General features: G+C 40.7%; 1 protein-coding gene across 2 annotated transcripts; it reads left to right on the top strand.

The window, feature by feature from the left end:
- The first annotated feature begins 1,451 nt into the window (after positions 1–1,451).
- LOC140896544 (uncharacterized) lies at positions 1,452–13,067 on the top strand. Of its 2 annotated transcripts, none has more exons than XM_073308470.1 (4): positions 1,452–1,502; positions 8,986–9,774; positions 10,822–11,791; positions 12,443–13,067. In XM_073308470.1, the coding sequence occupies exons 3-4, from the start codon at positions 11,449–11,451 to the stop codon at positions 13,009–13,011; spliced, it is 912 nt and encodes a 303-aa protein (XP_073164571.1). In that variant the 5' UTR covers positions 1,452–1,502; positions 8,986–9,774; positions 10,822–11,448; the 3' UTR covers positions 13,012–13,067. The 2 variants fall into 2 exon arrangements, with proteins under 2 accessions (XP_073164571.1, XP_073164569.1); XM_073308468.1 differs by having other exon boundaries at positions 12,440–13,067.
- The last annotated feature ends 13,420 nt before the right edge of the window (positions 13,068–26,487 follow it).

Genomic DNA, 26,487 nt, shown 5'->3' with positions numbered 1-26,487 from the left:
TGGGTTTGATAGGTTTTTATGAACCAGTTCCAGTGTAGTGGCTATGAGATTTCAGCTGGATTTGATTACATATAAGGAAGGGGCAAGTCCTGACATACTAAGCTCCCCATGTAAATAAGGTACAGTAAATTAAAAATGGAGCATTAAGCAAAGGGACACAAAAACATACAGGATGATAATATAGTTTTTCTTTTAAAATCTAGCTCCTTTTGTCTAATAAAGTATTGGAATATTTTGGCGGGAATAATTCATTATTTTGTGTACGGTGTGAATTGGAATTTTGATAGACAGAATAAGCTGCAATCCAATTCTAAACTATAGATTTTCAAGCAGATTGATGCAACAAATTGTTAGCAAATAGCAGTTTGAAATTTGATGCTAATTAGACATAAGGCAAATATGTGCCATGACAAATTAGCAGCAAACCATACTGAAGAGGATTAGCAAGAGCTGGCACAGAGACTGCTCGATTTTGCATACTTTCTTGTCTTAGTCTAGGAAGTCTGAGCCAGTTTTCCTTCTCTGTAAATAGGAAACCAGAGCAGAGATCACAAGCATGCTAGAATGCCTTTAATTGCATATTTGAAATTTTTTAACTTTTTTAATCCCATGAAAGTTTTTCTCCATACCACCAGCTTTATTATTTTGGGGGATGATCAAGAACTTTATGCATTTAATGTTTGAACTAAATACAATATAAGGTAAGTAACTCATGGGATTATTTACTTATGCAAGTCTGTTGAACTTCTAGATATAAGAAATAAAATCCCCATTCTTATTCTAAACACCTTTGCTTAATTTCCTGTCAATCTGAATATTTTTCAGCAGACTTACTTACTAATTTCATTAACAAAGTAATTTTTGTTAGGAAAATCACATTTTCAATTGATGCACACCAGGCTCTTGTAATATTTAGAATCTCAGTCAAACTCATCTGGCTATCTAGAAGTGATAATCAATTTGTGTTTACAATCCAGACTGAAACAGCCAGCCAGCCAGTCTTTAACCCAGTTCTTCAGACATATGCCTGAATACAAACTTAACCATAAGCATATATTTAGGTCTGAGAACAAACTACTTTTATATACATAAAGGGGACAATAAAATGGGTGCAATATAATTTCAGAACCAAAGAGAAACATTTAAGGGATCAATTTGTATATATGCATGCAGGTGATGCAAAACAGTACATGCATAATTTGTGCATGTGGATACAGTGACTTCCAATTCATTCACAGTAACTGCTTGAATAAATGATCAGCTAGATTTGTAACTGGATATTTGCAAATGCAGTTACCTTGGTTGTGCATGCAGTCACCGTAATAATGTATGCAAATTATAATAATATAATGTATGTATGCAATTTATTGTAGTCCTATCTTAAAGGCAATACATTACTCTATTTGGGAGGCACATGTCCTCGATGTTAGAACAGCCAACTATGAGTCAGGATTCCCATGATCTGTTTTCCAATCTGCCATAGATCTGTTGTGTCATCTTGGGTAAGATATTTCCTCTTTCTGTGTGTCTGTTTCTCCAGCACTAAAATGTGGATAATACTTTTGCAAAGTGCTTAGCCATTCTGGATGTAAAGTTTATATTTTAAATGGTGTGTGCATGTGGAGTTGGTATTTTTTGTTTTGAGTTAAAAAGAAGTAGCAAGAATCAAGTCCAAATTGCAGTAATTTTGTAGTGTACCTGACCTTTCTTATATATAATTAACATCTCTAAGTATTGAATTAAAGATTTAGTCTCTTGAAATTCCATTGACAATTTTGTTAACATTGAGAATACTAAACAGAAGAAACACTAAAAATGCCTTTTTGTTAAGATTAAACAGTTTACATTATTGTCTTGAATTGGGAGTCCCAGGTGTAAACCACTATCCATACCATACTCTCACATAACATTTGCTGATGAGTACTTTGCAAGTTTAATTTCTAGATATGTAAGATGACATGTTTATTCTTCACATAATCAATGGGTAGATTAGTAATTCTTAAATACTATTCTGCTGTCCAAATCTTAATTTCTAGAGCATACAAAATACTTAATTTATTAGCTGGTTTAAGATTATTACTTGCCTAAAAAGATTTTTTTTTAAATTCTCAACATTCTTATGACCATATATGGACCAAAAATTGTATGAAAAAATTCAGAGGGATTAAGACATTATGTGGTTACATGAACACAAACAGTTCATTGAGCAAATTAAATAAAGTGGAAAAATAATAGTAAATTAGTCACAAAAAAGATATTTAATTTCTTTCTTTAGTCATAAAAAGAATTCCTCAGACCGTTTTAAAAATGAACTATAACAAATTTTGCTACAAAGCTTTCTTTATGTACAAACAACATAATGCCCACCAAGGATTTAAAAAAAAAAAAAAAGGAAGGCAAATTACACTGTAACAAAAGTTCATTACAAACCATCCGTGTGAAATTCTAAAAACATTGTGTTATACATTATCCATGTTGTTCATTCTATGCGTGTATAGGCCATGGTCCTACAAGTGACTCGGAATGGGCCTAGATTTGGAGTTAAAGAAAGCCTATATGTGCGTGTTATGCTAGAACTATACACCATTATTTTAATGTAACCTTTTTTTCTGCTCTCCTCCTCACTACTGTTTTTTGACTGCACCTATTGTGTCATGTCTGAAATTCAGGCCCTAATCCTGAAGTTGGACCCTCATGCCTAGGGCGCTACCAAATTCACTGTCCATTTTGGTCCATTTCACAGTCATCGGATTTAAAAAATTGTAAATTACATGATTTCAGCTATTTAAATCTGAAGTTTCCCGGTGTTGTAATTGTCGGGGTCCCTGACCCAAAAAGGAGTTGTGGGGGGGTTGCAGGGTTATTGTTGGGGCGATTGTAATACAGCTACCCTTACTTCTGCACTGCTGCTGGCGGCAGCGCTGCCTTCAGAGCTGGGCAGCTGGAGAGCAGTGGCTGCTGGCCGGGAGCCCAGCTGTGAAGGCAGAGCCAGTGCCAGTAACAGCACAGAGGTATGGATGGCCTGGTACGGTATTGCCACCCTTACTTCTGCGCTGCTGCTGGCGAGCACTGCTTTCAGAGCTGGGCACCTGGCCAAAAGCCTCTGCCCTCCGGCTGCCCAGCTCTGAAGGCAGCAGTGCAGAATCATAGAATCTCAGGGTTGGAAGGGACCTCTGGAGCTCATCTAGTCCAACCCCCTGCCCAGAGCAGGACCAATCCCCAACTAAATCATCCCAGCCAGGGCTTTGTCAAGCCTAACCTTAAAAACTTCTAAGGAAGGAGATTCTACCACCTCCCTAGGTAACGCATTCCAGTGTTTCACCACCCTCCTAGTGAAAAAGTTTTTCCTAATATCCAACCTAAACCTCCCCCACTGCAACTTGAGACCATTACTCCTTGTCCTGTCCTCTTCTACCACTGAGAATAGTCTAGAACCATCCTCTCTGAAACCACCTCTCACATAGTTGAAAGCAGCTATCAAATCCCCCCTCATTCCTCTCCTCCGTAGACTAAACAATCCCAGTTCCCTCAGCTTCTCCTCATAACTCGCGTGTTCCAGACCCCTAATCATTTTTGTTGCCCTTCGCTGGACTCTCTCCAATTTATCCACATTCTTCTTCTAGTGTGGGGCCCAAAACTGGACACAGTACTCCAGATGAGGCCTCACCAATGTCGAATAGAGGAGAATGATCACGTCCCTCGATCTGCTGGCAATGCCCCTACTTATACACCTCAAAATGCCATTGGCCTTCTTGGCAACAAGGGCACGCTGCTGACTCATATCCAGCCTCTCTTCCACAGTCACCCCTAGGTCCTTCTCTGCAGAACTGCTGCCCAGACTACTCGGTCCCTAGTCTGTAGCGGTGCATTGGATTATTCCGTCCTAAGTGCAGGACTCTGCACTTGTCCTTGTTGAAGCTCATCAGATTTCTTTTGGCCCAATCCTCCAATCTGTCCAGGTCCCTCTGTATCCTATCCCTACCCTCCAGCGTATCTACCACTCCTCCCGGTTTAGTGTCATCTGCAAACTTGCTGATTATGCAATCCACACCATCCTCCAGATCATTAATGAAGATATTGAACAAAAGCGGCCCCAGGACCGACCCTTGGGGCACTCCGCTAGATACCGGCTGCCAACTAGACATGGAGCCATTGATCGCTACCCGTTGAGCCCGACAATCTAGCCAACTTTCTACCCACCTTGTAGTGGATCCATCCAGCCCATACTTCTTTAACTTGCTGACAAGAATACTGTGGGAGACCGTGTCAAAAGCTTTGCTAAAGTCAAGGAATAACATGTCCACTGCTTTCCCTGCATCCACAGAACCAGTAATCTCATCATAGAAGGCAATTAGATTAGTCAGGCATGACTTTCCCTTGGTGAATCCATGCTGACTGTTCCTGATCACTTTCCTCTGATCTAAGTGCTTCAGAATTGATTCCTTGAGGACCTGCTCCATGATTTTTCCGGGGACTGAGTTGAGGCTGACTGGCCTTTAGTTCCCAGGATCCTCCTCCTTCCCTTTTTTAAAGATTGGCACTACATTAGCCTTTTTCCAGTCTTCCAAGACTTCCCCCGATCACCATGAGTTTTCAAAGATAATGGCCAATGGCTCTGCAATCACATCCGCCAATTCATTTAGCACTCTTGGATGCAACGTATCCGGCCCCATGGACTTGTGCACGTCCAGCTTTTCTAAATAGTCCCGAACCACTTTTTTCTTCACAGAGGGCTGGCTACCTCCTCCCCACGCTGTGCTGCCCAGTGCAGTAGTCTGGGAGCTGACCTTGTTCATGAAGACAGAGGCAAAAATGCATTGAGTACATTAGCTTTTTCCACATCCTCTGTCACTAGGTTGCCTCCCTCATTCATTAAGGGGCCCACACTTTCCTTGGCTTTCTTCTTGTTGCCAACATACCTGAAGAAACCCTTCTTGTTACTCTTAACATCTCTCGCTAGCTGCAACTCCAGGTGTGATTTAGCCTTCCTGATTTCATTCCTGCAGAAGTAAGGGTGGCAATACCATGACCCTCCTAAAGTAACCTTGCAACCTCCCTTCTACAACCCCCTTTTGGGTCATGACTCCCAGTTTGAGAAACGCTGGTCTCCCCCGTGAAATCTGGACTTTTGTGTGCTTTTACCCTTTACTATACAGATTTCATGGTCCATGATGCGTTTTTTATGGTTGTGCATTTGGTAGGGCCGTACTTATGCCCTTGCCAAGTTCCACTGAAGTCAGTAGGCCTCCATGCTGGCACAGAGGACTGCCTGGGCAGATCAGATTGCAGGACTTCCTTTCTGGAGCTTTAAGGATGTAAGCTGTCTTCAATAGTGATGGTGTCTTTGTTTTTTGAGAAAGGCCTGGCACGCTTATGGGCACTACAAACTCATAAAAATAATCTTGTTACTCCCCTGTACAAGATGTTGCTTTTATTAATGTGTCATATGCACATCTTTTTACCTTCAGTGTACTGCCACACATTTAATTTTCCTATTCCTCTATGCTCTCAACAACATTTTTAGTTCTCTTTCTGTTTTCTCCACACAAATGCCTTTATTGATACTGATTTGGTAATGGAAAGATGTTGCTGTTGCTACAGGCGTCAGTATGGCTGACCCCAACAAATAGCATCTGTTACCTCAACCACTGTACATGTTGTTCCTCAATTTTGCAAGTTTTCCCTCATCTGATTTGGCTTTTCAGAGGCTCTAGAAAGTGCTTTCTACACTAGCTGATCAATGCATTGTCACATTATAGAGGGACTTCCTCAAGTAAGAGATCCCATTTCCAGACTCACTGCAGCAGCACTCAGTATTAGAAACCAATCCAATTTTCTTAAAGGAGTTAGGAATTTATATTCTCTACAATTTTTTCCTACTCCTTATTTCAACAGGAAATACTCTGCTAAGGTGTATTTACCTTAGTTCTCAGGCAACAACCTTCTTTCAAATCTAGAAGGGATGTTTTGCCATAGCTAAAAACACAGGGACTCTACCCTCTGTGAAGGCAGCAATGTTGAGTTCTTGGTGAAATAGGAGTTTGAATATATGGAAGGAGTGTGATAACCTGTCAGTTGGTAAATTTGGGCTAAGAGTACAATTAGTTGAAAGGGACAGGATTAAGCAGCTTAGGGTCAAAAGTTCTCTTTAAATGGTTATAATTGTTAAAGGAAATCAACTTCAATCCAAGGGTCAAATTCTGTGTCTTCCCCCGGAAAAGGTCGAATGAGGTTGGCTCAAAAATTTTCTGCCCTTGTTCTGGCTCCAAAGAAAGCCCACTCCTCACACCTTCAATGAGAGCATTTCTGAGGAAGTACCTGGCTGCTTTTTACATATTCACATACAGATGCCCTCAGCTATTGCCCCAGCATAGTTTATTCTCACCCTGCGGGCTGCTTAAAGCAAGAATGCAAACATGTTAACATCCATCCCCTCTACTTGACCAGACTGGCAGGGGATAGGTTCCCTTGGGGTCCTGGTAAGCCTGGCTATGGGCATTGTCACCTGTCCCTGCAGCCTAATTGGGCCATTCAAAACCTACTGCCTGGGCATCCCCTGGCCTTGGGGCTTTTAAGGTTCTTCCTTGAGTGAATGGACATTTGACACCCAACCTGCAATCCCAACCCTTCCCCACCTCCTTTATCTGGTTATGTCCATTGCTGCAGTTGAGTTATGGGTTATGCAAGGTTTACAGGTCTGCTCTTCCAGTAACCTAGTTGGGTTGGAAAGGACATTTCTTAATGGCAAATTAACTGTTTTTCTGTCCACAAAATATCTAGAAAACTTAACAAATGAGATGTTTTCATGAGTACATCCCAACTTTTGTAGGTTGCAGTGTGAGTTCTTTATAGTTTTTATGGATTGTAATTCCAAGATTGTGGCCAGATGGTGATTGGCCTGCGCCTGTTGTTTAACACAGGGTAGGATTCAATGTGTTTGCATAGTGTGCACCTTTCACCTGTGCCGTTAAGCTTCAGACGTGGAGAAGGCAGGAGGAATTTGGATGTTTGGTGCCAAATATCTAGGTTGGTTGTATGGAGAGCCCCATCTTAAGTTATGGGTTTAGCTTGCATGCTACCCACTACCTGCGGGGTAGTAGTTTGGATTGAGGGAACTGGTTGGTATCTTCATTTACCTTCATGTCATGTTTTAAAGTAGCAGACTTCCGGGCTACCCATATCCCTATGTATTAGCCTTATTCTACTGCAGTGTTTGTCCATTCTGCTTTTCCAACGTATCTATGGACTTGTCTGTGGGGCAATTCAGCCACGTTCTCTGCACTGGCTAGAATTTTGTGTTTCAATACTTTAAAGAAAATCTATTTTTTCCCCTGGAAACTGTCTGTCTGTCTTTTAATTTTTTGTTGGAAAATTTCTTTCTTTCTTTCTTTCTTTCTTTCTTTCTTTCTTTCTTTCTTTCTTTCTTTCTTTCTTTCTTTCTTTCTTTCTTTCTTTCTTTCTTTCTTTCTTTCTTTCTTTCTTTCTTTCTTTCTATACAAAAACATAGACCTCTACTTTTTAAAAAGTATAATGAAAACAGTATGTAATGGTTTTTTGCAGTTTCTGTTGGCTGTCTCAGAAACAGTTAATCAATAATGTTAGAGTAAATACATCCCTGGTGTATGTCCATTGATTTAAATGAAGTTACACCACAGATGAATTTTATCCAACTCTGTTTAGATCAAGGGATGAATTTGGCTCATTCTTCCCAGGAAAATGAGTATGTTCACTGAGGACATCATTAATAATAACACTGCCCAGAAGTAAACTCAAAGGACCAGATTTTTAAAATCAGTCTCTAAGCATTGCAAGCAAGTTTTGTATACTCAAAACATGTAAAGTGCATGCATACTGGCATTTGAATGAGCAAGTTGTGAGTACTTAGACATGTACCTAAATTATTTGTAAGCCATTTGTTATCCAAACTTGGATGGAGAGTGTTAGAAGCCAAAATGAGGACAGCTAAAGATTTGGTTCCAAGCCTCCTGTGTGTGTTTGTTGCATGAGCAACAAAAGGACCAGGGAAGGGAGGACAGAACAGTGATTTATTTTCCCAAGTATATACTGTTTAAGAGTGATGCTGGACAGTGTCCATTACCAGATTACACTATCAATAGTTTTAGTATTATAAATAGTATGATATCATACTAGTCTGATATTTTCCCCAGTCTTTGAAATATTTAACATTGTCGAGAATGCCCACATAATCATCAAATTTTATTGTCTTTCTCTGCATATCCAGAATTCATCAATGTATAAAAATAAAAAAGAGAAATCTTTAAAAAATAAAACAAAAATTTTATCCTGTGGTAATTTATAGTTGCTTCCTTTTATCTATTTAAGATGCTTCAGTTCACTTTGTTAGCAAATTTTTCTAGACAAGTACACCAATTTATTATTACTAAGCATCCTTCTTAGGAATGTCTGAAATGTCACATCTATTGTTTTAAATAAGATCATAAAGTTAATTTTTAACCACACAAGTGATACACTAACAATAGAGCAAACAAAACATAATTAATAGTTTTATGTCATTCATCAAAACCATTTTATTTGCTGTCAGCACCTGCCAAATGGAAAAAATGTTTTGACTTAAATTAAACATTGTCAATAAATTAAGCCACTTATTGTTGGAAATATAAAGCGTGTGTGTGTGTATATATATATATATATAGTGTGTGTGTATGAATTTATATACACACTGTGTGTAGAATATACACACATCACCAGATGTATTTAAATCCCTCATTTGGGAGAAAATGAAATGCATATCTGTTTGCATTGTATATATGGCAGAAATTGTAACGTCATAGCCATGGATAACCCCACTACATTAGTTCTAGGGCTTGTGTTAAAAAAACTTTTTTTGTCTCTTCCTGTATGAGGTTTTTGTGTTCATTTTTATAATTAAACTCAAATGTATTTAACTGCAAAACCTTTTTAAAATAATTGTATCTATATTTCATTATGTGTATCTCCTCACAGGAAGAGCCATACCAAATCACAACAGTGGTTCACCTGAAGAAACAGAGGTCCCATTCATTCATCACATGTGCACCTTAGACATCTAGAATAAAGTCCTGACGGGAAACACTTGATGGATGAAATACTTTGCTGTTGTGAAATTAGCTGGTCTTCTCATGCTTTTTATTTATAATCTGTTATATATTCTTGCACAGAATAATTTGGCTTGGAACAGGGCAAGCCAGAGACTGGTTGGTTTTCAAGCAAATGAGGAATATTTGAGGACTAGGACAATATTAATGATATGTTATGCTACAGTTAGTAAACTTTTCCATTCCAAAAACTTATGGAGTAATGCTATCAAGTTTTGGAATATTATTAAGTCTTTGGAAAAGAAATCAACTTCAGCTCATTTGCCAACAATGATTAATTCTAACATTAATGATCTGATAAGCAACAGATGGTAGAGACTTGTAATAATTGAGTAGTGTTGTAGAGGCAAGTTATATACAGTACTATGTGATTATGTTTTAAAACAGGACCATAAATTACAAACATATCTTAAACTTTCTTTAAAAATGAAGAACCTAAGTCTGAATTCTCAAGCTGTGAATTCCACCTTTTTCCATGGCCTATTTCTGAAATAGAAGCCTTTCAAGAACCTGTCAGTTTAGATTAAGAAAAGTCCTATGGGTGCTCCTGGAAATGAAAGACTAGTAAGCCTTACTTCTGGACCTGCTAACTCCTTGAAACAGAACACCTAGATGAACATATATTTGATAAGAGCACACCAGCAAGGACTCCACAAAGGTAAATCACACTTCTCCAATCTACTAGAATTCTTTAAGTTTACCAACAAAATAGCAGATAAAGCAAAACATGTTAATATAATTTATTTTCCTTTCATAAAGCTTTTGATAAAGTACCTCATAAAGGGCATTTAAAGAATCTAAATAGTGAGCAGCAAAAGTTTGGTCATGGATTAGAAATAGGATAAGAGGAATAAATGATCCATTTTCAACATGGCAAAAAGGTTAACAGTATGTTCCCAGAGGATGGATTCCAGCAATGGTGTTTCATATATTAATTTTCATGAAGTGGCAAATTTGCATATGACAAAATAATTTAGCTTAGTCAAGCCTAGAGGAGTCTGTGAGGCATTCCACAGGCGTGCCCTAACAAAGTTAGGCAACACAATGGCAAATAAAATTTAATATTTTTAGATGCATGGTAATGCACATTGGATAGAATTATTTGTACTATTCATAAACATTGATTGAGTTCTAAATGAGCTATACCCATTGAGGGAAAAGACCTGGGGTGAAATCTTGGCTTTACTAACATCAGTGGGAGTTTTGCCATTTATTTCAGTGGGCCAAGATTACATCCCTAATCATGAGGACAGCTCATTGGAAAAAGTCTGCTAAATTCAAAGTGGTGGTCCAAAAAGCAAACAAAATAGTCGGATGAATAAAGAATTGGATAGAAAATAATACTGAACATATTTTAATATCAGTGAGTGATACACCCACTTGGTGAATACAGTGTTGAATGCTCCTCTCCCTATATGAAAAAAATATAGAGCAGAAACAAAAAGGGTCCAGAGACCAGCTACAAAAGTGATCAGTGGTGTGGAGAGACTTCCTTATATGGATAGATTGAAAAGAAAAAGACAAGTTTAAGGCAAGAGAGGAGATGGATAAGAAGGGATTTGATAGTGGCATATAAAATAATAAATGAGGTACAAAATGTTAAATCTGGCTGTCCTATTTATGTAATTGCAAAGGGACATCCCATACAATAGCATGTCAACAAATTTAAAATGTATAAAAGGGCTTTTTTTTTTTTTTGGAACAGTGAAACACATAGCCAAAGGATATCATTGGAGCCAGGAACATTGCAGGATTTCTAAGCCCTGGTCTACACTATGAGTTTAGGTCGAATTTAACAGTGTTCGATCGATTTAACCCTGTACCCATCCACACAACCAAGCCATTTTTGTTGACTTAATGGACTCTTAAAATCGATTTCTGTACTCCTCCCTGACGAGGGGATTAGCACTGAATGAAATCGACATCGCCGGGTCGAATATGGGGTATTGTGGATGCAATTTGATGGTATTGGCCTCCGGTAGCTATCCCAGAGTGCTCCATTGTGACCACTCTGGACAGCACACTCATCTCGGATGCACTGGCCAGGTAGACAGGAAAAGACCCGCAAACTTTTGAATTTCATTTCCTGTTTGGCCACCACGGCAAGCTGATCAGCACAGGTGACAGTGCAGATCTCATCAGCAGAGGTGACCATGGAGTCCCAGAATCACAAAAGAGCTCCAGCATGGACCAAACAGGAGGTACTGGATCTGATCACTGTATGGGGAGATGAATCCATGCTATCAGAACTCCATTCGAAAAAACAAAATGCCAAAATATTTGAAAAAATCTTCAAGGGCATGATGGACAGAGGCTATAACAGCAGTGCTGCATGAAACTTAAGGAGCTCAGGCAAGCCTACCAAAAAACCCAAGAGGCAAACACCTGCTCAGGGTCAGAGCCCCAGACATGCCGCTTCTATGATGAGCTGCATACCACTCTAGGGGGTGCCCCTACAACTACCCCACACCTGTACGTGGACTCCTGCAGGGGAGTCTCACGCAACAGGAATGAGGAAGATGATGAGGATGGGGAGGTTGAAGATAGCGTACACCAGGCAAGTGGAGAAACCATTACCCCCGACAGCCAGGAACTGTTTATCACCCTGGAGTCAATACCCTCCCAACCCTCCCAACCTGGGCTCCCGGACCTTGAAAGCAGAGAAGGCACCTCTGGTGAGTATAATTTTGCAAATATAATAACAGTTTAAAAGCAAGTGTGTTTAATGATTAATTTGCCCTGAAGACTTGGGATGCATTCGCAGTCAGTACAGCTACTGGAAAAGTCTGTTAACATGCCTGGGGATGGAGCGGAAATCCTCCAGGGACATCTCAATGAAGCTATCCTGGAGGTACTCCCAAAGCCTTTGCAAAAGGTTTCTGGGGAGGGTAGCCTTATTGTGTACTCCATGGTAGGACACTTTACCATGCCAGGCCACTAGCACGTAATCTGGAATCATTGCTAAAGAAAGCATGTCAGCAAGTGGTCCTGGTGTTTGTTGGCATTCAAGCAACATCTCTTCTTTATCTCTCTGTGTTATCCTCAGGAGAGTTATATCATTCATGGTCACCTGGCTGAAATAGGGGAATTTTATTAAGGGGACATTCAGAGGTGGCCATTCCTGCTGGGCTGTTTGCCTGTGGCTGAAAAGAAATCATCCCTGCTGTTAGCCACACGGTGTGGGGAGGGGTGAAGCGATTATCCCAGAGAATTGGGTGTGGAGGAGGGGTTAGCTGGGTTTGTGCTGCACGTTAACCTGAAAACATCAGCCCCTCCTTTTAAATGTGCCTTTTTCAGTTTTACTCCCCCTTTTTTTCCTCCAGCAGCTGTAAATGTTTCAACGCTGCCACTAGCATCTCCATCCCAGAGGCTAGCGCAGGTAAGAAGGCGAAAAAAATGCATTCACAATGAAATGTTCTCTGAGCTCATGCAGTCCACCCAAACTGAAAGAACCCAGCAGAATGCTTGGAGGCAGACAATGGCAGAGTCCAGGAAAGCACAAAATGAACACAAGGACAGATGGCTGGAGCAAGAGGAGAGGTGGCGGCAGTGTGATGAGAGGAGGCAGGATGCAATGCTGAGGCTACTGGAGGATCAAACTGATATGCTCAGGCGTATGGTTGACATGCAGGAAAGGGACAGACCACCACTGCAGCCCCTGTTTAATCAACCACCCTCCCCCACAAGTTCCATAGCCTCCTCACCCAGATGCCCAAGAATGCGGGGGAGGAGGGGGGGAGGTGGCTCCGGGCACCCAACCACTCCACCCCAGAGGACTGCCCAAGCAACAGAAGGCTGGCATTCAATAAGTTTTGAAGTGCAGCGTGGTCTTGTCCTTCCCTCCTCCCCCACCCCTCCCAGGCTACCTTGGCAGGTATTCCCCCTATTTGTGTGACAAATTAATAAAGAATGCATTAATTTGAAACAACAATGACTTCATTGCCTCTGCAAGCGGTGATCAAAGGGGGAAAGGGAGGGCGGTTGGCTTACAGGGAAGTAGAGTGAACCAAGGGGGCGAGTTTTCATCAAGGAGAAACAAACAGTACTGTCACACCGTAGCCTGATCAGCCATGAAACTGGTTTTTAAAGCTTCTCTGTTGTGCAGTGCACCCTGCTGTGCTCTTCTAATTGCCCTGGTGTCTGGCTGCACGTAATCAGCGGCCAGGTGGTTTGCCTCAACTTCCCACCTCGCCATAAATGTCTCCCCCCTTACTCTCACAGATATTGTGGAGCACACAGCAAGCAGTAATAACAATGGGAATATTGGTTTCGCTGAGGTCTAAGTGAGTCAGTAAACTGCGCCAGCGCGCTTTTAAACATCCAAACGCACATTCTACCACCATTCTGCACTTGCTCAGCTTGTGGTTGAACAGCTCCTGACTACTGTCCAGGCTGCCTGTGTACGGCTTCATGAACCATGGCATCAAGGGGTAGGCTGGGTCCCCAAGGATAACTATAGGCATTTCAACATCCCCAACGGTTATTTTCTGGTCTGGAAAGTAAGTCCCTTGCTGCAGCTGTTCATAAAGACCAGAGTTCCTGAAGATGCGAGCGTCGTGTACCTTTCCTGGCCATCCCACGTTGATGTTGGTGAAACGTCCTTTGTGATCCACCAGAGCTTGCAGCACCATTGAAAAGTACCCCTTTCGGTTTATGTACTGGCTGCCTTGGTGCTCCGGTGCCAAGATAGGACTATGTGTTCCGTCTATCGCCCCCCCCACAGTTAGGGAATCCCATTGCAGCAAAGCCATCCACTGTGACCTGCACATTTCCCAGAGTCACTACCCTTGATAGCAGCAGCTCAGTGATTGCATTGGCTACTTGTATCACAGCAGCCCGCACAGTAGATTTGTCCACTCCAAATTGATTCCTGACTGACCGGTAGCTGTCTGGCATTGCAAGCTTCCAGAGGGCTATCACCACTCACTTGTGAACTGTGAGGGCTGCTCTCATCTTGGTATTCTTGTGCTTCACGGCAGGGGAAAGCAAGTCACAAAGATCCATGAAAGTGCCCTTACGCATGCGAAAGTTTCGCAGCCATTGGGAATCATCCCAGACCTGCAACACTATGTGATCCCACCAGTCTGTGCTTGTTTCCTGGGCCCAGAATCAGCGTTCCATGGCATGAGCCTGCCCCATTGCCACCAGGATGGCCAAATTGCTGGGACCTGTGCTTTGAGAGAAGTCTGTGTCCATGTCCTCATCACTCTCATCACCGCGCTGCCGTTGCCTCCTCGCCTGCTTTTGCGGGTTCTGGTTCTGCATATACTGCATGATAATGCGCGAGGTGTTTACAATGCTCATAACTGCCACGGTGATCTGAGCGAGCTTCATGCTTGCTGTGGTGTGGCATCTGCAGGAGAGCAGAGTTGCAGGGGAAGCGGTGATTGGATGACCAGTTTTGCAGACCTACTGCACCGTCTGCTGCTAGGACACAACAGCTGAGCGGGCTGCACACTTGCCATGGTATGGCGAGACAAAAGCAGCCGAGCAGAGTTGCAGCGGAAGCGGCTGGTGACAGCAGTCATATAGAGGACCTGCGAGACCAGCAGGAGAGCAGAGTGGTAGCGGAAGTCATGAATGACGACGGTCATATAGAGGACATGTGAGGTAGATTTCATAGCACCAGGAGAGCAGAGTGGCAATGGAAGTGGTCGTTCGATGCCGATGGTTAGCCGTTCTACTGCACTGTCTGCTGAAAGCAGTATGGCACCCGCACGGAAAAAAGGCGTGAAACGATTGTCTGCCACTGCTTTCACGGCGGGAGGGGCAACTGATGACATGTACCCAAAACTATCCGCAACAATGTTTTTGTCCCATCAGGCTTTGGGGGCTCAACCCAGAATTCCAATGGGTGACGGAGACTGCGGGAACTGTGGGATAGTTACCCACAGTGCAATGCTCTGAAAGTCGACGCTAGACTTGGTACTTTGGACGCACTCCGCAGACTTAATGCACTTAGTGGGGACACACACAATGAACTGTACAAAGTCACTTTCTAAAAAATTGACTTCTATAAATTTGACCTAATTTTGCACTGTGGAACAGATTGTTTAGCATAAGTAGCTAGTACATATTATAAGTGACCATTCAAGGTAGAGTGGCCAGTTAACACCTCTGCAGTCATAGGACAAAAAGAGGGGGTTAGTAGGTTACAGATTGTTGTAATAAGCCATGAATCCAGTGTCTCTGTTCAGTCCATGATTTTTGGTGTCGAGCAGAGTCATGAATTGAAGCTCCCAGGCTTGTCTTTTGAAAGTGTTGTGCAGGTTTCCTTTGAGGATTAGGACTGATAGGTCAGATATATGGTCCCTTACAGTATGTGCTAACTACTTATGCTAAACAATCTGTTCCAGCTTGCATTTTATTGTGACAGTGGATGTACCTTTCCCAGACTTGAAGAAGAGCTGTGTGTGGCTTGAAAGTTTGTCTCTCTCACTCACAGAAGATAGTCCAATAAAAGACATTACCCCACCCACCTTGTCTCTCTCTAATATCCTGGGACCAACATGGCTACAACTACACTGAATGAGCATATTAAAACATTTAAAGTAGTCCCTTGTGCCCCCATCTCATTAATTAATTAATTAATTCATTAATCTATTTATATCTAATGCCAAAGTCCATTTTCGCAGGTCATTTAAAAATGCCTGTTAATCAAAATATTTTATAATTTTTGGTATTATAAGAAGTGGGGAACTTAGCTTATAAAGCAATCAGAGCTTGATCAAAGACCGCTGTCAACCCTCCTTCCTGCACACATGCACATTGGAACTTCAGGGCAGTTTGTAAGATTTGATCAACAGTAGATCATCCAGTAATGATAGCCAGAGATTTGAAATCAAATTGCAATTTTACTACTGAAGCTCAGGAGATGTATTCGTGTTCTGTTTCAGCTCTCTAGGTAAAACGACTTCTGATTTTGTATTTCAAGCAGTGAATTGCCGAAATAATTCTGTGGCATCTGAGTTGCAAGAAGTTGGTTCATAACGTGCTACCATTGTCAATGAGCATTTTTTTTTGCAACGTGAATTTTTTAGAAGTCTTTTTATGCTACAGTACAGTTTCCTACACAAAACAGTAGAAACAGCTTACTAGCCAGAAATGCTTAATGATTAGGGTGGTGCACAACTGAAGCATTACCAGTGAACTAGCTCACTTACTGATTTGTTGCCAGGTAGCGAGCCAATTAGCAGTGCTGGTTATTATTTACATTTCATGCTATATATCACTAAAATTGTGTTGTTGATTTATCATTTATATTGTTGTATTGTCAGCATAATTTATTCAGATCATGCTGAGAAACCTGGAGAATTAAGTAATAAAGAGAATGGCATAGAATATGTCTATATTCAGAAATATTTACTTGGTTTTTAATGAGACTGCAATATTAAGGTAAATCATGGATTACTTGGCTATTAAATTGTTTTGGAAGCAAACCTGTTAAAAAGTTTATTCCTTATATTTTCTGTAAGAAAGTGGTTTGCTTTATTTCTAATTTGATTTTTTTGTTAAATAAGTTGCTTTTATATTTGTTGGCTTAAGAACTAAAATCATACAAACCCAAATGACTAGTAGATTATAACAAAGACGATGGAAATTAATATTGTGTTTAAGGTTTCCAGTGTCCATTATTTGTAGAAGGCTTTTTCTTCTCTATTCTCTTGCTATGTATTATAACTGTATCTTCCTAATGGAAATCAGGCTTAGTTAATTGTTTTTTTGGACTTAGACATTTTCTGTGGCCCATTCTGGAAGTATAATATATATGGTTAAACAAATAGGGGGGCAAACCTCTGAAATCTACAGGATGTAAATACTAACAATGTTTAAGGGCTCTCAAAACATGAATAAAATGGAATTACATATTCCATATTACAAAATGGGATATGAACTTATTTTTGGTTTTTGTGGTTTTTAGAGTCAAAACGAAATTACTTTAAAGTGTGTTGATGCTACATACAAGACATGCTCACTGTCTTCTGATGCAAGTCAGGTGATCTTGTACTGATTAATATACAAATATATATAAATTTGTATATATTTGCACAATGTCTAATCAAATTCTATGAGAGGGGTGTGTGTGTGTGTGTGTGAAAGAGAGAGAGAGCTTTTTCTCCAAATCCCAAACGTTGACCCAGGAGATATTTTTTTCTACACAGCATATGCTCTGCTAACTAGCAAAGGACTACTACATGTGTGTTTTATAAGCTTTGACTTTTTTGCTGGAGGGGTACAGAACTTTTCTAGCCCCATTGTATCCGCTGATATGATAGCCCATTGCCTAATAATCTCCCACCTTGCCTTACTGAAATCTTTTTGACTTTCTGGTAGACTGGAAATTTGTCCAGTGTTGTTGTTCTAGTCAATAATCCTTGCTTAGAAGAGTACTGTATGGAAAAATCCTGGAAAAAATGTTCATGGTTCAGAGACAATGCAATTTCTTTAGAAGTCTGTGAAAACTATCTTTCTCTAGCACCAAGAATTCAGTATTAAGTGAAAAAAGTGTGTTGTTTTTCATGGATCTATCAAAAATACTTTTTTTGGGGAGGGGGGGGCTACTTTTGCCAATACTGCTTATTTTTTCTGCACATTGCTCTGATATAAATGTAGAAACAACTAAAACACATTTCCTCTAGTCTATCAAAATGTGGTGATCTTCTGAAAGTGACCTTTTATTTAAACAGCCCTATTGACTCCCACGCTTGAATTTCCTGCCAGCTTCATGACACGATTCTCAATTTTTGGAAGGCTTGCTCTTCATTGTGACCCTTGTGAGCACATTCAGACCTGAGATGGAGAATGAGCCTACCAGGCAAATAGCAATAAGCCTTGAGCAGCCATCTCACCAGTTGTTTAGCTTAGGTCCTGTCATAAATATAAAGGGAAGGGTAATCACCTTTCTGTATACAGTGCTATAAAATCCCTCCTGGCCAGAGGCAAAATCCTTTAACCTGTAAAGAGTTAAGAAGCTAAGGTAACCCTGCTGGCATCTGACCGAAAATGGCCAATGAGGGGAAAAGATTCTTTCAAATCTGGACCGGGAGAACAAATGGTTTGGTCGGTCTGTGTGATGCTTTTGCCGGGAATAGATCAGGAATGCAAGCCTTACCACTCCTGTAAAGTTAGTAAGTAATCTAGCTAGAAAATGCATTAAATTTTCTTTTGTTTAATGGCTTGTAAAATAAGCTGCGCTGGAGGGAATGTGTATTCCTGTTTTTGTGTCTTTTTGTAACTTAAGATTTTGCCTAGAGGGATTCTCTATGTGTTGAATCTGATTACCCTGTAAAGTATTTACCATTCTGATTTTACAAAGGTAATTCTTTTACCTTTTCTTTAAATAAAATTCTTCTTTTAAAAACCTAATTAATTTTTCACTGTTCTTAAAATCCAAGGATTTGGGTCTGTGTTCACCTGTACCAATTGGTGAGAATTATTATCAAGCCTTCTCCAGGGGTGTAGGGCTCGGGGAGGGGGGGCAGGTATTTTGGAGGAAGACATCTCCAAGTGGTGTCTTTCCCTGTTCTTTGTTTAAAACGTTTGGTGGTGGCAGCATACTGTTCAAGGACAAGGCAAAGTTTGTATCTTGGGGAAGTTTTTAACCTAAGCTGGTAAGAATAAGCTTAGGGAGTCTTTCATGCAGGTCCCCACATCTGTACCCTAGAGTTCAGAGTGGGGAAGGAACCTTGACAGGTCCTAGTTCAGCAAAGCACTTAGGGATGTGCTTAATTTTAAGCGTGTGCTTAAATCCCATCAGGTGTTCAATCTGCCAGGGTTTACAAAAATCAGGTCAAAACACTGTTTTCTATAATACTGAATGGGGTGGCTCCTGAAAATCGGAACAGTCTTGGTTTTCAGAGACACACCGTAATCTTATTTATTGATTTTAAAAATAACGGAGAGTCTTGGTCATTTGTATAAATGCAGAATGGGGTATGACCATTGAGGATAATTTTTTGGTGGCGGAAGGGTGGAAGAGGAATTAGTCTTTTTGTTGGTGGGTGCAATATGTTTAGCAGACCCAGCAAAAAATGCTAAGTTCAACCCTGTGCCTGTAGAGTGGAGAAGTGTGTGTGTGGAGGAAATACAAAGGCACTTGGACTGGTCTTTATGCTAGAGCCTGATACGGAGAAAGAGGGACTCATGCTTTCTTGGCCATCATGTAACCTTAAAGTGTGACACTTCCTGGTGAGTAGGGCTAATGTAATAATCTCCCAGGCAGAAATCAAAGCTGTTCTCTGACTTTTATGTTACCCATTGAGTTAAGTGTTACACTAGAGCGCAGGGAGTGTGACAACATGAATTATCTGGATACTACAATAGAACAGTGTTAATTTGCACTAGTCACTAGGAGACCTATTGTGAATAATTGAATTTTATGAAGTGAAGAAACACAATTTACAAAACACCACCACCACAAATCACAAGGCTCATGCATCACAAAATGCACGTTCATTTATTTTGACAACTGTAGTTTAGTTTAAATTTTATTTCTTCATGATGTACTTGTACATTTAATGTAATATATTTTGTAAAAATAATGAACTCTAATATGAGACATCACTATAACACTGTAATATAAATGATTGCTGAGAAGTGGGGGAAAACACCATGTTTTGTGTAATATCATGAAGTGTATGCATTAGCAAGGAGTGGGTTAGTGAGGTTGTATTGTGCTCAATAGAAAGAACACTGGAATACCCAATTGTGGGTTTTTGTGTTTCACCAATCTACTAGCAGCAAATACCTAGTATGAAGATTTCAAGAGGGCAGGAGGTTAGTCACTTTTCACATTTCTGCTGAAACCTTTGCATGAAACAGAATACATGATAGGCTATGGAGAGATCTGGCCTTTATCCCTCTTGTGCGGAAAAAAAGATTCTCTAACTTGCTCTTGGCTATGTTATTTGAGAATTATCAGATCTTTTCCCAATTGAATGATAAATGTCATATTCCCATATAACCCATCCCTTCACATATTCTCTTTCACTGTAACTGCATGCATTTGTCCATAGCTGCTAAAGTGTTTTGCAATTGCTATAGACAATGGAGTTGCTGAGAATATCATAAAAACGGCAGAATTTTATGCCAGAAAGCGGATATTAATATTCTAATATTCTTTATTACAAACTTTTTTTCTGTACTGCTTTGTGGCAAGCCAATCCCCTAAGGCTGGTGAAAACTATACTACATCATCTCCTATCTTTTGGCATCTTTTCTTATGGCTTCTAATGGCCTATGTTCCACTTTTTACCTTTCATCAAACAGTAAGGGAATTTCATTAACAATATTAATAAGTGCCAAGACCTTCCTCTCCCAGACTTTCTGGTCCACTCTCATCAACAACTCTCTAACTCAAATTGCCCCCAATTTCTCCAGCTGCAAGGAAGCTTTAAAAGACATCTTATAGAGCTGAATGGAAGCCTCATTATTTGACAGGGTCCCTCTATACAGCTGAAGTAATCTTGGACATTTATAACCTCTTGGGTTGTGCTTCAGTAATGTTTGATATGCTGTTGGACAGCTGTTGTGCCTATTTGAACCCCAGGCTCTCTTTTATATTGCACTCATCTCAATGGTACCTGAACCCAAATAAACTGCTGCCAGCAATGAGATGACTTTAATTTAAGCATAGACAGTGTTTTAAGCTTAGTAGCAGCATAAGCCAGTTTTACTGTGGCTTCATCTTGCAGTATATTGATGGGTAAGCCCTGTTATGTGCTGTACACAAAGAAGCTAGACCCTATACTTAACATTGCCTGCTGCTGTATTACAGGATGCCATAAGCCTACCCATATCAACAGCCTGTACATCCTCACAGGTATTCCTCCTCTTGAAATACGCCAGGGAGTTGCTGGTAGAGTTGAGCACACGGCAATGCAAAGATCCAAGACATCTGCTCTATGGTGTAACAATGGCGCTGAGTTGACTGAAGTCACAACAAAGTTTTCTTGTCACCATTAAACCCTGAATAATGGTTCACTTACTGCAAATGAGTAGAGAATGACCCGGTAGTCTGTGTGCTCTGTCTCTTACCGGCCAAGCACTTACCACTCAGTGCAGATCAGCCCTGGACTATGTAGCATTAGCTGAATCGACTCTGCACTGGAGTTGGCAGCTCTAGAGATGGGATGATCGAGTGGGACTACATCACTGGCCCCAGTACCTGTGACTGTGGCAGGGAACCTCGAAGTGTGAAGCATCTCCAGCAATGCTAGCTGCTTGAGTGCAAATGGTTTTCCAGTGTCAGGGTGCAAATGATCAGGGCAATCACATGTGCATTGATGCACGTAAAGAAGAAGCTGTATGGGCAGATCTTTTGCAGCCAAACACTGTTCACCTTCCAGTTTCCCCATATTAAAAACTGACTGCATACGGTACTTAGCTATTGGCTTTGCACCACCTAGCTCACCAACAGCACCAGTGTAAGAGCAAGGGAAGTATGAGGAAATGGCTAGTTCCTGCCCAATCCTTCATGCTTTTTTTGTCTAGCTTTTGAAACTCTGGATTCTTGTTTCTGTCCTTTTGACAGGCAGCCTATCAACTTCCCTGGTCTGCTGCAGGATATGAATGTGAACTATACTCAAGCAGCAGCTCGCATTGAATTAAACCGATAGCTAGTGGTATAGCCAGCATGGGATAGTTGGGTGGGCCCCAACTTTAGGTAGGTGGGCAATTTTGGGGGGGGGGGGGGGGGGCTTGGAGGGCAGGAGGAATAGGGGGCCCGCCTCCCCCCACTCCCTGCAGCTGGCCTTGCGGGGGGCAATGGGAGCATGGGGCTTGCTCCACTCTGCCCACCCCACTGGGAGCGGGGTCAGGGCGTGGGGGCTTACCCCACTCCGCCTGCCTGCCTTGCACTCCAGCCATGTGTGGAGGCTTGATCTGCTCCACCCACCCGGCCCTGGCAGGAATGCCAGGTGGGTGGATTGGAGCAAGAATGTGTACCCTGACCCTGCTCCTTGGCTGGAGTGCCGGGCAGGTGAAGAGGAGCAAGTGCTAGGGCCAGAGCAGAGCCAGGGCTGGGGAGTGGGCCTGGGTTCTAAGTGGGTTGGCCACAGCCCACCCATGGCTATGCCCCTGTCCCTTCTGCCCCCGCGCCACCCCTGCCCCTCCTCTTCCCTGTCTCTTTCCACCCCTTCCCCTGAGCATGCCCCATCCCCACTCCTCCCCCTTCCTTCCGGCGCTTCCCACATGCTGTTGAATGGCTGTTCCACAATGCGCAGGAGGGAGGAGAAGGAGTTGAAAAGCAGGGCCGGCAGCCCCGGACATTACTCACAGACCCTCTGGAATACCCTCGTGGACCACCACCGGTCCACAGACCCCAGTTTGAGAAACTCTGCATTAAGGTATTGTTGGTTCTGTTATTTTGGATTCCATGTTCTCTTCTCAACTCTTATTGGGGACAGGTACTGAGCATACTTCACACCTACATTTTCTCAATACAGCTGTTCTTATCTATGGTATGATGAGCTGCCAACAAAATGGTTGTAAAAGTCTGTAATTAGTGCAATTAGCTGTTTACACACTAGCCTCTAATGAATCTAGAGGAGTTTGTTATTGACGATTGAGTAAATAATCCACAGTTAAAAAGTCAATGATCCACAAACTAAAAATTAGGAAAGAAAAGACCTCTGTAAAGGTGTCATTGCATAACAGTCCATTATAATGCCAAGGAAATTGTTGTGAACTATCAAGGAAATATTTATATGTTAGATCAAGTATGGCCAGATCTCTGTCCACTTGCCCACTGCTTTAGCAGCACAAAGCAGTTGAAAAGGTGTATTAAGGCCATAGTATAGAAGAATTCCTGGCTGGCATAAGGTCAGCAAGGCTGGCTCTTTTCCACCTGCTCCTGGTCCCCTTCTCATCTAGTATATGCTGCGTACTGGAGCAGGGCAAACACATGGCCGAGTGTGATGCCATAACATGGGAATTATACTGAGGCTGAACTGGTCCCAGGCTGCCTCCAGAACTGTGTGTGCATGTGAGGGTTTTTATTGTTTGGACACATGACTTTAAGCCACTCTTCTGCTCAATTCAGGTCCTGCACAGAGCACAGTTCCTCCAGATCCAAGGGTCTGACTCAGTGATTCTCTCATTTCAGCTCTTGCACATTCGCTCTTTTTTAAAATGGATGTTAGAATAGCGGTCCTGGCCTTTCCTGGCGGTTGTTACAATCTTGATATTATTGAGAACCAAATTTTCAAAAACAAGAGGCCATTGTTGGTGGGCAAAATTGCTTATACAAAAATGCACTGACAGTTGCGTGGATGTAGCATATGCAAATGGTGCTAAACCAGCATTTTTCATCGGTACCTGCCCAATTTGCATGCACAATTACAATAATTCTAGATAAAACTGTTGGTGTATTTTTGTAATAGTCCTTAGGCTTCCATTTTGGAAAATGTATCCCTTCATGTAGGCTTATGCACTACTCTTGACTTATAAGTTTACGGTGCCTTTATGTGTTTACTTCATTTATTTCTTATGAGAGAGCACAACAGCATGAGGTAAGGAGGGAATATTTGTGGCTAAATATCAATGATGTTTATTATTTTGTGTCACGACTATCTTATAATTTATTAATGATTATTTTTGCCTATAATTAATGTTGCATTTCAGCATTTTAATTGTCAGCATCGTTCATTGTATTTTAATGTGATACTCAGAAAAGTAAGTGGTCCTCCCCATCTGTGAACAAGTACTTACAGCTATAGAACTTGGTCACTATTAGCTAGATAGATTGATTAATCCCTGGGTTTGTCTCAGCTTTTATACTAACAGGTAAATTAGCTTTCCCCACACAAATTCCATCAGATGGTTTTTCTAACGGGACAACAATATGTTCATGCTGTCTTTAGAGGTGTGCACCCAAAATAGGGATTGCCACACTGAGAATCTACATTAATGATTACACTCTTTTCTTTTTCTTGTGGGTTGTTCATTTATATCAACCCATGTCCTTTTATCTTGATCATTTGGCTTCCTGACTGACTTCTCGATGCAAAAAAGAGAGAGACTGCAACTGAGGATTAAATGGGTTTTACATGGTGGCTTCATGAAATATGGACTTTGCATCATTTTGGGGTTTATGTCATTCTCAGCATACTATTTTCTCTCTCTCTCTCTCTTTTTTTTTTAAATATAAGGCATCAATGATCATTGAACAGATCCATGCTGGTGGAAGGTACTACATTGCCATGCAGGTTTGCTGCAGAAAGTGCAGTATATTGGAGTACTAGGGTTATTTTCACATCTTTCTCATAAGCACACAAGTGTGGAAGAAATCCATGGAATAAAAGTTTATTTTACAAATTTTTGACTTTTTCTTGTTTGTACTAACGCTATAAAACCTGTTGCAGAAAGACAGAGAGTTTAGTTTTTGTAGTTTTCTGTCTTAATGTATCTTTCAGGAAAAGAGTATCTTCACATCTCTTAGAGGTGTGACAGCTTTCAAATGCTTTGTTGTCTGAATTGTTGATTAAACAAAATGGTGCTGATTGCAGCAGGGTGGCTAACTGTGGACAGGAGTAGCTACTGCAACCTGCTCACTAAGAAGTCATTTATCAAAGTTTTATCTGATTTCAGAGGCATTGGATTTATCAGTCACAGTTTATAAATGGCATGTCATCAGGATCAAACTGCAAGGATACCTCACTCGAGTGGTGTTGTAAAGCAACTGTAAACATTCTTTGCAGATGTATGTGTCCTTGCACTAAAAGGTATTTTATGCAACAAATAATTCACACTACTTTTAATATTTATTCATTTTTAGATTTTTTGGGGGGGAAGGGTTTGCTTATTTCTAATAAGCAGGAAAGTTTAAAAGTGCACACATGTGTAAGTAAAGATCAATCATACCGTACCAGTACAATGTTCTATTTACAAGGCCCCAGTTCTTGCTAGTAAATTTGCAGGAAAGCAGGATAGGAACAGTGATTTGCTGTTGCAGTCCCTTTCTAAAGTAGAAAGGAGGCAGGAGAGAGACCGTGAAAAGTTCAGATAAGTTTGTTTTAAAAGTGTTGAATAGAGATGCATACACTGAAGCGTGAAACAAACTGAACAAACAGCACAGACATTAGTCACATCACTTAATGTGCTATTGAAGGTTCTTAAATTCTATGATGACAGCGATAAGGAACCTATCTAGAATAGAATCAAACTTTGGATGTCCTAGGGTTCATCTTCTTCTCAAATTGACAGCAATTTTCCTATAATATTTCCAGGCCATTCCCATTTGTCATGACTGAGAACATTCAAAACAAAGCCAAAGATAATGTCAAGCTAAATAGTACTACAAAAACATACTGTAGAAGAATTGGTACATAGACTTATAGTAGTTAGAGAAGGAAAAAACTTACGAGAGTTTTGAGTTCATCCCCATAAGGGAAAGCTAAAATCACACCAGATATTTAACTGATACTTCACTTGATCTCAGAAATAAACCTGTTGGATAACTGAATCTCAGAGTCTTGGATTTGACTTTTTGGATGATGAAACCATTTGAGATTCAAATGCGATGCTGAGGAAGTTTTATTAAACTTATAAAAATCCATTTGAATCTAAATTAACCTTGGTTGTTCTTTAGCTAGTCTAACAAAGAAAGTGCTAAAATCCCAGTAAGACAGACATTCTGCCAACTAATCTGAATTCCAGACCTTTTTTTTTTTTACCCAATTTTTAAGTTGCAAAATTAAAAAGCAAATTGTTTATTAAGGGGAGGAAAATTGCCAGACACCCTTTGAAAATAGATACAACATCTTTAAGCGATTACGGAGGTAAATCTTATTGTCTGTGGAAATGACTTCTGCACAGTTATTTCTTTTATTGCTGTGCTGAATGTAAAGCATTACTCAGTTTAATAAATCCTACTGTATCTCTCACTCTGTGTAGGCTGATATAAATATCTCCAGTTATGTCCTATTACCACCTTTGTACAGCTAATGTTAGGTCTTGATGACTGGTGGCTGATAAATGCAAAACCTCATTTGGTTTGTGAGTGATTGAGCGCTAACACTGTTTAGATTTCTTAATATACTTGTATTAGCATGAATAAGTAATGAGTATGCCAGGCTTTTTTGAATATTTGATTGTATCTTTATAATGGATTTGTGTCTCTCTCTTTGTGCTAATGTCATTGTAACTTTGTTGGTGTCATAACTCCAAACCTTTGCAATCGATCTTTATCAGCGCATTTTAAGTCAATTACCCTCTCATGGCCAAATTACTGTGTCATAATATTTTTCTTATAAAAGAATTCTGCTTATTGCATTTAGGATACAAATAGGTACTAATTCTACCTGTGGTATATTTCTCACTCATGAAGTTCACTGTGTCTTGTATTAGTGTATTGATCTGTGATTTTGCTGCA

This window comes from Lepidochelys kempii, chromosome 12 (genome assembly GCF_965140265.1).
Source record: "Lepidochelys kempii isolate rLepKem1 chromosome 12, rLepKem1.hap2, whole genome shotgun sequence".
Lineage (NCBI taxonomy): Eukaryota > Metazoa > Chordata > Testudines > Cheloniidae > Lepidochelys > Lepidochelys kempii.
Note: the sequence above shows the minus strand (reverse complement) of the source record. Positions and strands in the feature narration are given on the sequence as shown.

What these genes read in the sequence shown, in the direction of transcription:
- LOC140896544 (XM_073308468.1), top strand. Translation starts at nt 11,449, where the DNA reads ATGAAACTTAAGGAGCTCAGGCAAGCCTACCAAAAAACCCAAGAGGCA. An exon ending in AAGCAGAGAAGGCACCTCTG is followed by an intron (nt 11,792 to 12,439) that starts GTGAGTATAATT and finishes TTTTTCCTCCAG; the next exon opens with CAGCTGTAAATGTTTCAACG.